The 13,136-nt window shown below is 33.6% G+C and overlaps 1 protein-coding gene across 17 annotated transcripts in view; it reads left to right on the top strand.

The window, feature by feature from the left end:
• Positions 1-13,136, top strand: part of DGKB (diacylglycerol kinase beta) — a 367,688-nt gene that overhangs the window by 215,962 nt on the left and 138,590 nt on the right. For all 17 annotated transcript variants that reach the window (XM_030503309.1, XM_030503319.1, XM_030503389.1 and 14 more), the window contains one exon: positions 6,049-6,113. In XM_030503309.1, the coding sequence (XP_030359169.1) occupies positions 6,049-6,113 (65 nt within the window). The remainder of the gene's footprint in view (positions 1-6,048; positions 6,114-13,136) is intronic.

Below are 13,136 nucleotides of genomic sequence, written 5' to 3'. Positions count from 1 at the left end.
AAGGGTGAGGAAATATGCTTATATTTAAAGGCCTGGTCTAAATACTTGGTTACAATTTCCAGATATACAATCCTCTGGTCTTTTGCCTATCATTTATAAATACTATAGTTACTGAACGTTTCATCCTGGGTTTAGAGATATTACCTATTTAAATGAGTATTTAAAATATGAACTGTCACTTGACTTAGTAATACATGTGCAGCTGAAATGTATTTAGACATGACCGTCAGAGGGCTGGCTGTCAAGAATATCACTGACAAAATGAATAGCGTTATCTTGACAGTTTCTGTGTTTTTCTTGGAAAACCAGGAACACAAGTTTCTCAGATTATTTTTTTTCTCAGATTTTTCTTAAGTGAATTATCATTATCTTTCAGTAAAGCTGTATCAAAAAGAGCTTGAAATCTCTTCTTGCTCTGACATTCTCAAGCTATCACCTTTCTCAGCTATACCAGCTCAAAATATCAGTAGAAACTAAGACAACACTAAGTAACTAGTGTTACACCAAAACGTAATATATTAATCATTTTTTTGTTTGGTTGTTTTCTTTTTTTTTTTTTTTTTGGAAGGTCTCTTACTTTGTCTCAAAGGTTAATGCTTGTAATTTAATCAAAAATACCTGAGAGTCAAATATGAAATGACAGCTTGATCCAAATAAGGCAGGACCTGAAGTTTCTTGATTACCTTTTTCTAGACTTGGGCATTGAGTGGTTCAGTACTAGCCATATTATTTGCTTATTTGAGACTCTTGATTGTTATAGCGTGGGAAATATTAAACCATGTATCTATGGCTTTTGCTTTTTGTATGTGAAAAAATTTGAATGCATAATCATAAGGATATTTGTTTAACTAGAAACACTATTTTTAGTCTTTAACCGATACAGCAAACTTTTCTTAATCTATTTTCAATTATGGTTTTTGTACATCTGTACTATCCCACATTAATAACTGATGCGAGCTATCTGGTTGTTCAGGTTAGATTTGCATTCTGATCCAAAGATTACAGGTTGCTGAATTATCCTTTAAGCTTCCTAGCCTTGTGGATCCATTAAGCCTTAATTAAAGAAGCATCTTAGAAAAAAATAATCAGACCATTTATATCCAGAGAAGATGCGCATTGGTCATTTGTTTGTTCACCAGCATAAAAATTATTATTTAATGGAAATTTTAATCACAGCAAGCTTATAGTTAGACATATATTAAATGCATTAATCTTTCTATAAGGTTATTCACAATGTATAAGGTTACTCCTCTGAAAAGACTGCTTCAGATTGCTTTCCGGTAATGCTAATACCCATTAAAAAGATGAATATATATGTGTGTAAGTCAATCATAAGGTATTAAAGAGGTGTAGCAACTTAAGCTTCTTTTCTTCTTGGCAGGTCACTTTGAGAAATGTTCTAGTTCAATTAAAATATTTTTTCCATTTCCTAGGAGTAGATTCAGATATGCTCTGTCTGTTCTCTATCTTATCTTCACTGTCAGGATTTAAAACAAACCTGATTGAGATATAAGAAAGATACTCCAGCTACTTCAGACTCTGAACAGGTTCAAAATAAGGGTTTATATATGTGTATATGTCTGCATGTTCATCACACGTATTTCTAGGTTGAATATTTGGGAGATATAGAGGTACATTTTTTAAAAGTCTGTTCACAATTTTGTAGAATTAATCAGGGATAAACTGCATTTTGTGTTCTTTAGACACCCATTCCTTCATCTCTACTTTCAAAATGCAGCAGTAGTGAGTGAAAACCATCTAAACTAGAGAGGCATACAAAAGTGAACAAGGTGTGGGTTTGGGTTTTTTTTCAGATTAGATTGATGATACAATAAAATTGAAGTTCAAAGAAATTGTCATTGTCCGGGCTATTGTTATACATTGCATGTGACATGTAAATGACTAAAAATATTGTAAATCTTAAAAACAAAATTAAGTATTTTAGAGTAGTAGCATACAACTCAAATATTCGTATAATATTCTCAGAAACGTGAAGTTTTCTAATTAGTTACTTAGTCCTGCTTTAAATGCTCTTTATTCAGCATTACTTTGGACACGAGCATTGATTTTGATGCAAAAGTGTTTCTGAAAAAAAATCTCCATTCATGGATGCTTTGGTGAAAAGTATTACAATGTTTTAGATATAAAACAAGCTTTGTGACTAAACCATGGGTGTAGTGAAAGGTACTAGTTTCATATTACAGTGATTCCAAAAGACTTTCCTCCTCCTTTCACCTTGCAGTGAAAGGCCTGACAGCATTGTGTCTCCTCAGATTATTATTAATCATAAAGGTCTTGCAAATTTTAGACATGTTTATGTATGCTTATGGTGCATTACTTTTAAAAATGGAAAATACTTAGATTCAGGTATTGTACTGCTGGAAAACGGTATTTCAGGCTGGAATACGTATCAATTTATTAATAAAAATTAATAAATAATGCCAGCAGGTGATATTAATTATAAACCAGTATCTGATTGTCAAATGATCTTTCTAAAGAAACCTGTTCACTTGTTATCTTGCTAGGTAATACCATGAAGCATGTGAGATGACTCTTGGGTTTTCTCTTCTACGTAATTTTTATTATAAAATAAAAAAATCATTTCTCATACTTTACTGGCTACCCACAATATCAGGTACCAGGAACGGTCAGCATTATGCAAACAACTTTCAACTTACCATGCATGGGGATATTGCTCTGTTTCTCAGAATAGTTAATTAGGTGATTTTAATATAGTTCGTGACACAAAAAAGAAATTAATTCTCCATTGATTCAACAACAGTTGTATGCTCTAAACAGGTCAGGCTAGATCCCTCTTTTTGAAATGGCTGAATGAAGTCTGCTAAAATGAATCCTATTTCAAATGCAGCTCAAACAGCTCACAGTGAAGGATGCTCTGTTCTCCTCATCCAGAAATACAAAACTTTTCATGGTTGTTCTTCAGGATTCAGGGATTGCATCTGGTGATTCCTGCAGCTCTTAGGATACAGAACTTGCATTCCTTACCACTCTCAAGTTCCTGTTACTTTGAAGTCTTCCAGTTATTTTTCATTTATTTATACTATTCTGGATGCTACTATCTTAACAGTTAGAAGATTGTAGACATCTGAAACCCAGAAAACTCAGTGTAGTTTTTATTTTTTTTCTCTTTTCTTTTTTTCGTCTAAAGCAAAAGATTATTTTGCTAATATGCAATGAGCTTTTCATGTAGTGTGGAGTTATGGTTGGGAAGAGGTCTTCGTGCTAGGGAATCTAGGAGTTGTCTATGTTGGATTTAATTAAGGGTTCAAGAGAGCAGTTGTGCAGTAAAAACTGAAGAAAGCCTTAGCAACTCCTCTGCTTTCAAGCTTATGTGTGTGTAGTTACTACTCTGGTTTACAGTCTCCATTAATAAGAATAGCCTTTCAACAATGTTTTATGAAATTGTTCTGACGTGTGCCTGTCTTGTGTTGTGCTTGTCAAAATTAGCTTTGTTTATTACTTTTTTGGAGTTTCGGAGTCAGAAAATATTCAGGCAGGGGAAAATTTTGATCAAATCAACTTTGCGTGGAAACAACTGCCTGTTTGCCATCTGCAGTGGGCATTGATCCCTAGCTTGTTTGTGCCTTGCATTTGTTACGCATGAGTAAGCACATTAGCCTTTTTATTTCATTCATTAGACAGTTAGTCCTTGGTTAGTATTTTCTAGTTTCTGTCAAATATGTTACTACTCCTTTATTCATTTTGTCTTGGGTCTGTCTTTTCTTCAGTATATAGAAAATGAACAGTTAACTACAACAGTAGTCCTTTCACTTCTTTTTCATATAGAACTGGCTAACAAATATACTTTTCTAATGTTGGCACATCTAATGTAGGATAAAGTATGAATGACGGGTCTTTCTAAAGTTAACAGAGTTATTATTTTAGTTCAGCTGGCAGGCTTTGTTTAGAAGTGTGATGTCTCAGGGTTTACTGTCAGCTTTATTTCATCCATCTCCAAGAACTGTGGGATCACCTGGATACTTGTGGATATTTGCCATATAAAATTGCACATAAAAATAGATCTAAAGTAATGATGAGTGCAGTTTGAGACTGTAGCACTGAAAGTTTCAGAAGACAGTTTGGGTGACAGGACAGAACAATAAGGCATTTCATGACTAACACCAGTCCATTCACTAGGGATTTTTGCTGTCATTTCCTTGTAGAACAGTAAAATGTTAAATGACAATTCCATTCTTAATCAAAAAATAATGTGATGTGCATAAAGCAACAAATATGTACATCTTTAGAAAACTATGTAACAAGAATATCTCAAGGGAGACAATACATTTAATGATGTCACTAACGGATTTTATTTGATCAGTGATCACAAGTTTTGCCTAAAAATTCTATACTATGCTATATTCTTTTGTAATGGAGTGTATAAAAAATATTAGGATTTATGTATTGGTTTTTTTGTTCATAATCTTAAGCTTATTTAAATGGTATCAATCTGTCTGGACAATTTTATCTTTGATATGGTATTAAAGTTCATACAATTATTTTTTTCAAAGTACCCATGAGTTAGTAAACCAAACCTTAAGGCTGAACCATTCTGTTCTCCAGAGCATGCCCTGCTTAAGATTCTTGTAAATAAAAGCTGGTTTAGGCGTAAAGTTTTGCAGCCATGTTTGATGTTAGTGGGTACCTGTATATCTGCACTGAGCACATGTTTGCTTACTGAGATTTATAGAACATTGATTGATTTAAATAAAGATGATGCTAAACAAAATATTTTAGTCATGTTTAGAAGTAGCAGCAATATAAGTATTTAAAAAAGACTTTGTATAAAATACAGAAAATTTAAGTATTTAAAATATTTAATTTGTTGCTAGATACAGATTTCAGATTTCATACTGAAATACTCAAATCCTTGCTTTTTGTACTTCCATAATCTTTTCAGTTGGTAAATAATGTATTTTTTCAAATACACAGTAGTTGGTTAGAGCAATAGTTTTATTTTGAGTTTGTCAGACTCTGTTTACATGAAAACTGGAATTAATTTAAATTTCTTACTAACTGAACTAACTTTTCTTATAAATATATATATATTCATATATATGCAGCATTTTAAGACATAATTATAAAAACATGAGCCAAATAGATTTCTCTGTGTTTACAAGACTGCGGAGTTGGTATATTTCATATTCTCACACCTCATTTAATACATACATTAAAAGATGAAGAAACTTTTTTACGTTCCTCATTCCTAGTTTGTAAATTGTTAATGATTCTTATATGAAATAAATATTACATGATCTGGAATGAGGAAAACATTATTTTCATAACTGCAGAGATACTAAAATGCTTTGAAAATTGATTCTAGCACATCAGTTCCAAATACTCTATATTCAGCAACTCCCCACCACAACGGTTTGATTTGCTTTAAAATGTTATACACATACAAGTATTTCATACAGCTATTTCATCTCACATACACATTATTTAAATGTAGTATTAGCATAATTTACTGAATTTAAAAATATCTTGATAATATGTATTTAATTTCATTAAATGGGGCATCTCCTGACGTTTATTCCCGTTTTCTACCCATTTTTCTACCATTCATTCCCATTTTCTAGAGAAAGCTATTGAATGGCCATATGCAAATATCCAGCTATATGCATGTAGAGTTACTCTGCTGCATCACTCATCTTTACTAAAGGAATAGATTTTATAGACTTTAGTAAGTATTCCTACAAGAAAGAACAGTGTGAATGGTCTTACTGTAAACCTTCACCAGATTTGGATGGTACAGAAGTTGAAGAAACTTTCAGTAAATGTAACTATCATGTCTCATTTGTAAAAAGAAGTAATGGAGACTGTAACAAGGGTGATAAATGATTAAGTTCAGATACATCCCATTCTTGGTACAGTGTACCTGTAAGCCTTCTAAGTGATGAGTATTGCTCTTGTTGAAAATGACATTTCACAGAACACCTTACAAACCGTATGCCTTGTTTACAGTTTTGGACTTCTGTTTTGTGGTTTGCTGTCACAATAGATTTATGGCTTTCTTTTTCCTGTTAGGATGCCTCAATTGCCCACAGATTCCATATAATGAGAGAAAAACATCCAGAGAAGTTCAACAGTAGGTAAGAATCTGAAAATATTTACATATGAAAAGATTTTTTCCATGTTACTAAGGTATGTTCTGTGAGGGGTTAAATTTTGCACATCCTTTAAAATATTGATTCTTATAAAAAAAGATAAATTGGTGCATTTTATATTAAGTATATGCTCCCAGACTGCTTGTAGGGTAACTGTTTTATATCTGGTATTTCAACTGAAATGAATAGCATTATAAATAAACTGTTCTCACATGTTAAATGTTGGACTTGTAAGACTAGCATGGACAAGATGATGCATTTTGGTATGTGAGGATCCCTGAATTGACACTTTGCCATTAGGCACTGAAGAACACTTATTAGACAGCTGCAGATGGTGATCCTTATGTTTCATTCCCACACGCACACTAGTACATTGACAGGGGGCTCTTCCATATATACTCTTAGTAAGGGCAAGTGAATGCCATTTTACACATAAATGCTTTTATCATTAAATAACATTGAATATGTAAAATAAGTCAGGAATGAGACTTTGCATCTGTTCCTTGTGTTGCTTTTTGAATTTGCAATATTATCTCAGAGTTTTTCTGGAGATTAAAAATTACAACATGTACTGTAAATTCACCTTCTTTCAATATCTGGTTTGTTGAGTAGATAATATTCATAATGCAATGCTTATGTTTGTCTTTTCTTATTTAGGTAATTTAGCACATAAGTTGTGATGGGTAAAAGTAACATTTCAGAAACTTTAATTAACATTTAAAGGCACATGGGGGAGGAAAGTAAGATACAAAGTTATTAGGAATAAACAGGGAATATCTGGAAATAATTATTAACACAAATGTTTTGTCATCGTGAGCCTACCCATAGACTTTCTTTAGTTGGGGTGTGACCTGGAAAGTCTTGTGTAAATGCAAATCTTCATAGACTTTAGGATGATAAAATACGCTGTTTGTGCTGTCTTCTTAGAGCTGTACAGAATGATGTTTGAATATTATCTAACTTCTTACTGTTTTCATGTTGAAGTATACATTTTACACTTAACAGAGATTTTTTTTTCCCCCTGAAATACTCAATCTGTTTAGCATCTATGCAATGACAGACTGTGAACCCAAGTGTATGTTTCTTTATAAGTTCCACAGTAAACATTTATTTTCTAGGAACTCCTCTTCCTACCTCTGATGCTTCTCTTTCTGAAAGAATTACATTATGAAAAGACTGGAACTCAAACCTGATCTGTGCATCCCAATGTGTTAGACTCGTTCAGCAGGACTAGAGATAGTGGACATTTAGCAAATATGGATCTTCTAGGCCCTGAAGATGAAACTAGTTTATCAGTGGTCTTTCTGCATATTTTCAGCAGTTGGCAATTATAATTTATAAAAAGCTCAGCTAATAACATGACTTTCAGATCAGATTTCATGTCACAATAAATCATATGCCATTAATAACATCTACTAGCAGACTCACCTTGAAATTCATCTATATTTTAAGGAATCTGATGTTTCTAACATTATCTTAAGGAAATTAATTAGAAAAATATATAGTTCCAGTCCCACATGCTTTGGTTCTGTGATATTGAAAGAACTTGAAAAAAGCAATGATTCTCTGGGTATTGAAAGACTATTCATAAAGATTATGCCTTTCTAAAAAGAATGTAAGGACTAGAGCAAAATATTGCAATAGAGACTGGTGTTTTAAAATGTTTCTTATTTGTGTAGTGATAAAAAAATGCGGATTTCTATTTTTGTTGAATAGAATTTTCCAGATTATGTTAGTTCACAAATAGTTTGTTCCACTAACAGTTATTTGCATGTGGCAACACTCCATAATATGTTGCAGCAGCATTTTCCTGCAGTGTGTGAAAATAAAACCCTTTTTTAGATGCCTGCTACACTACAAGACCTAATTCACCAGACTGCGGAATTTTCTGTGCAATCTAAATGATTTTGGATCAGCAAGTCCAGCTCAAGTCAGATTCGTAGTGGGCTTCATAGTTTGTGGCACCTAATTTGAAAATCCTATATTACTCATTTAAAAATCCTACATTATCGCATGTGAATATCTCTGGTGATGAAAAAAAAAAAGATCTTTGGTGGTTTTATGTTATTTTTCTCTTGCCTTATTTTTCAAGGTTTTGAGCTGCCACAGCTGTCATGCAGTTTTGTAAACCAGGTACTTGCACTGAGGTTCTACTCTGAAAATGAACATGTAAAAAGTTTCCTCACTGAAGAGAAACTTTATGTTTATACTGTGTGCAGAGGTCTTTTGAAACCCAAGAGTACTGGATTTGCTTCAGTGAAGCAAGTTAGGTTAAGTTTGGGGTTGGAGAATCTTCTGCTTTAAATCCTGGTAATGATACTTAAATTCCTAAGGGTATTCCTTGACACTGATCCCAAGTTTCATGTGTAAATAGATCATACCAATAGGGAAACTCATGACACGTTGTACTTGTGTGTGAAAGAATAATCTCTCTGTCCTTGTTTACCTTCTCAAAATGAAGATGAGAGCATATCACAAGGCTTAGAAGGACTTTTTCATGATTACTAGCCAACATTGTTGAATGCTTTGGAAGCAGGTGACTAATTATTAGGAAATCTGACATGTTTTGAAACCGCTGTGTTCATAGATTTTGGACACAAAGACTTAGTCTAACTGACTTAGTAAAAATAGAAATAAATACATAAAGGTATGTGTTCCTAAATAGCCTAGAGATACTTAGACATTTAGGTCTTTGGAAAATCTAAGGTTAAGTATGTGTAAATACTCATGAATTAAAAATCCACATTATCTGTTGTTTCTTAAATCTTCAAATGACTTAGCAGCCACCTTGTGACATTTCTTTCCAATGAAGCACCTGGTTTTTTTCAGTTTCTTATTAAGCTGAAATCAAGTCCCTTTTCAAAAGGTTCTTCTGTGTTCAGAAGCTTAAGTTTCACTGAAAAACATTAAATACATGCCTTAATCACTTGAAAATGTTATACTTGTAAACTGCAATATGGAATGGCTCCATATTGTTCTCAAAATAAGCCTCAACATAAATGTCTAACAGTGATTTTAAAATATTCATTACTTGTTCCTAAAAATGGATCTGCAGAAGAATTTTTATTCTGGTGATGGTCAAATAGAAACGAATGGAAGTGAGAATACAGAAGTGTCCCCACATCTGTCAAAAGAATGAATCCTAATACGCGATTTTAAGTAATCACATCTTCTGATCATTAGCACATATTATCAGAAACCAGGACTGAGATTGCATGAAGATTTAAATGTGTTCATAAAACCCAGAACCTCAGCTGTCACATTACCTACTCTATGGGTCTGAAGTGCTGAGGACCCTGTGTTGAGAAAGCAGAGTTCACTTTCCAGCTTCTTCTGCTTAAGAGTAGGGTCAGATTTTCTGATTTCAGTGTGGAAGGGCTGAGTTAACCCCAGAGGAAAGAAAACTTGCAAAAGACAACATTTCAAGTAACAGTATCATTAAACTAGGATATACTGTTGAAATAACGATTCAGACCAAAATGCCCTGCAGGGAGATCTGTGTAAACATCATAGATTCGATACTGGGAATAACAGATGTATGAGTTATGTGACTGGAATATGCACAGGGAAACAAAGAATATGTTCAACAAAAAATAATTCAAGTTGATATTAACTATTCTAAAATAATATTCTGTTAAATTAGGCATGCTAATTTGACTCTCTGGCAACCCGTAGCATAAAAATATTTCTTAGTCTCAGTAAACTAAAGTAAGATTTATAAATTGCATTTACAGTCTTAAGAACATCATCTCTGAGATTTTCAAACATCAGTCTATTTTCATCTTCTATGAAGAACAAATCCTAAAGCAGAAAAAGTTCCTATTGCTAATAACTTGTTTTGTAGCATGTTCCTGACCATATACTTTTGATATTCCCTCTCAACTTGCTTAATTATGCTTTTACTTTGTGCCAATATCTACACATTTAGTCTCTAAGGAAATTTTTAAGTGATAGGAAGTACCGATTTACTTTGTGGAAGTGATCTCCAGGTGAGTAAGTGTTCTTTTTAATGAATATGAGTGAAGAAAGTTAGGCTTTTGTTTTGACCTACATGTTATGTGACACTGGTTTTATCTCAAAAGGCCACAGAAAGAAAAGGTGGGAGAAATGGCAAGTAGATGAATCTTTAGTATGTGTCCCAGTTTGAGTACTGCACTATACAATGTAGATACCATACTATCATATCTTAACTGACCTCAAAAAAACTCAGAAAAAATCCCGTCATGCAATCACTGTTATTGTATCCAAAAGCTTTATCCTAAAAGATTTCTAACCCAGCCTGGCAGCAAAGAAGCCACAACACAGTTGTTCTACTTGAATATTGGAGTGATTCCCCAGATCACTTGCTGTTGAAAGTGAGTACTAGTTCCAGTTTGGCGACTGAGGTTGAAAGAGATCAGTGCAACCATTTGGTTTTTTTTTTTGGCATAAGGCAGCCTGAGTTTAAAAGCAAAATCATTTGTCATGGGATGAATGAAACGCTCCATTCTCAGATGTGCTTAGCCTTTCATTTCAAGGTGGCTTAATTTGGCTTTGAATTGGAAAGTCAAAATGTTTAATTTTCAGTATAAAAAGACCTATTTTGATATTTTCATTATTCTTCCAGTTTTTCAGGTTAAGTGATGGAGCCTCTTAGGTTGAATCACAACTGCATATTTTCAGTGAATATACTAATCATCAACACAAAAGTCCTACCGTGAATTGCAGACATTTCAGTCTCTTTCCTTCAACCTCTCCTCCCTTCTTGGTTTTGACTGAGCCGAAAACACTTAAAAAGAAGACACTGGCCCCACAGAGAGACCAGGTTGCAGACATCTGTTACCTGTCCCATTGAACCCACAGGTTTCTTTTCATAAAAGGATAAGGGAGCAATACCTCTGAACTGAGGAAGTATTACTGCAACTGTAGTCATCAGAAGAAGCAACACAAGGCAAAAATATTTATGTTAGAATGTGAAATATTTTCACATGTGCAAGAGATGGCTTATAGTTAAACAACCTACTCTGCCTAACTCTTGGTTATAACATTTATAGACAGAAAGAAAAATAAAAAAATTGGCGTGTTCTTTTGTCAGACTTCAAACCTATAGTAGCTCATCTTCAAACCTATAGTAGCTCATGCTAAAGTTTACTGAGCTGGGACGAAAGAAGGTAGTTGGAGTATAATGCTGGCTCAGCCTACCTATGTCTATTGTCTACAGAGCAAAATGACCACAGTATCTGCACCTCTCTCTGATACAAAATTTCATATTTGTATCATTTCTCTAAAAAGTGCTAATGAGCTAAAGCCCTCTGCTTGAGAGACTTCTTACGCTTGTAAGCATTATTCTGTAGTGGCTATCTGGGAGGCTGGTATGCTTGGGGAACCTTGGGTTCAGACCTCCAGAGGGCTAGAGGAAGTGTGCTGTATAATATATATAAATAGGTGTCCCTAAGTCCTGAGCATTCCCTGTGGTTTCAAAGTATGTCTCTGAAAGTAGTGTGCTGTGTCAGAGCGGAGCAGTGAATTTATGTTTGTATTCTTAGGGTCCTCAGCTGTCAAATTCACTACTGCAGGACTAAAATGGGGTCAGTTTTTGTACTGTTCTGGTGGTAAGGGCTATCTGTTTATTGGGCACTTCCATTGGAGGAGGTTGTTATGAAACACTTGCCATTCTGCCCTTTCAAAAAAAAAAACCAAAAAAACCAAAAAGAAAAAGAAAACCCATCTGAAATATGTACTATTAATATCAACAAGGTATGGGAATATTTTTCCTTTAAGGAATGTTACGTGTTTTAAAGATCTGTAATGATACCCAGTTGTTAAAGAAACAGTGGCTTTAGAAATTGTAAGTTAAAACATACAGCAGCATTAAATGGTAAAAATCAGTGCATTGTCTAGGAGAAAGGATTGTTTAACATGGTGCACAATCATGTAGAGGGATTGGCCCAGCATGCATTGTGCAAGTAACAAACTCTTGATTCATACCACGTATATCCATGTGCTATAGGCCAAGGTCAAGAAAATCTAATTTGTCTTCAACTAATGTCAGGCTGGTATAGGAATTTGTTGTAGATGATGTTTCATTACTCAGAATAGGACACTGAACCTTTTCTATGGATTGGAGTGCCTATTGGATGTTCTATACGTTCTTTAATTAATTAAAGCTACTACTGCCTTTTATTACAGTATGTTAAAGGCAAACATATCTATTTAGGAATTAAATCTTGGCCTCTTCCACTGTTTAGTCACACCATTTGAAATAACAATAACACACAGAAAAAGGTTTCTGACTACTTTTAATTTGTAGTAAATTCACATGTGAAGGGAGTCTATAACAGATATGAGAAACACTGTAACAAAACTGCTAAACTACAGCTTGCTATTTATTTCTTGCTCATAAAGCATGGTCAAGTATTTCTATGCAAATGAATAAGGTTATTTTCCCTGATTTTCATGAGCACACACTAAATAAAATCCATTATAATGCAATAATATTATATCAAATACTGCCTGCTTTTTTGGAGGGGAAGTTATAATCAGAACTAATGAATACTAACAATACAAATTTGCAGCTGATGTGCGGACTTCATTTTGGATCAATTAATCTTCAAATCTCTGAAGTAAATAGCAAATCTTAACATAAGTTTCATGTGGATATGTTTAATGTTTACAACAGATGCTGGGCTTTATAAACAGTTAAGCATCAGCCATTTGTAATATACATCCAAAATCAACAAAGCCTTCTTTCAAAATCCAGGCAAGGTTGCTAAGTGGCCACAGCGCACTTACATATATTATTGACAATATCTAAGCCATTAAAAGCAATGAAATGAATTGTTAAGGAATAAATTTTACACTTCCTATTTAATAAACATAAACACATTATTCTTTAGTACAAAGAAATTAAAATTTAATCACAACATGAAAACGTTTACTCTATACTGTGGGTGCTTTATGGGGCTTTTTTTTAATCCTTTAATTCTAGTAATTAAGCCCCTATTTTTAGAGAATGTTGTTATCCAGGCA

Source organism: Strigops habroptila, chromosome 1, assembly GCF_004027225.2.
Source record: "Strigops habroptila isolate Jane chromosome 1, bStrHab1.2.pri, whole genome shotgun sequence".
Taxonomy (NCBI): domain Eukaryota; kingdom Metazoa; phylum Chordata; class Aves; order Psittaciformes; family Psittacidae; genus Strigops; species Strigops habroptila.
The sequence above is the reverse complement of the archived record's forward strand: the minus strand, read 5'-3'. Positions and strand labels throughout refer to the sequence as shown.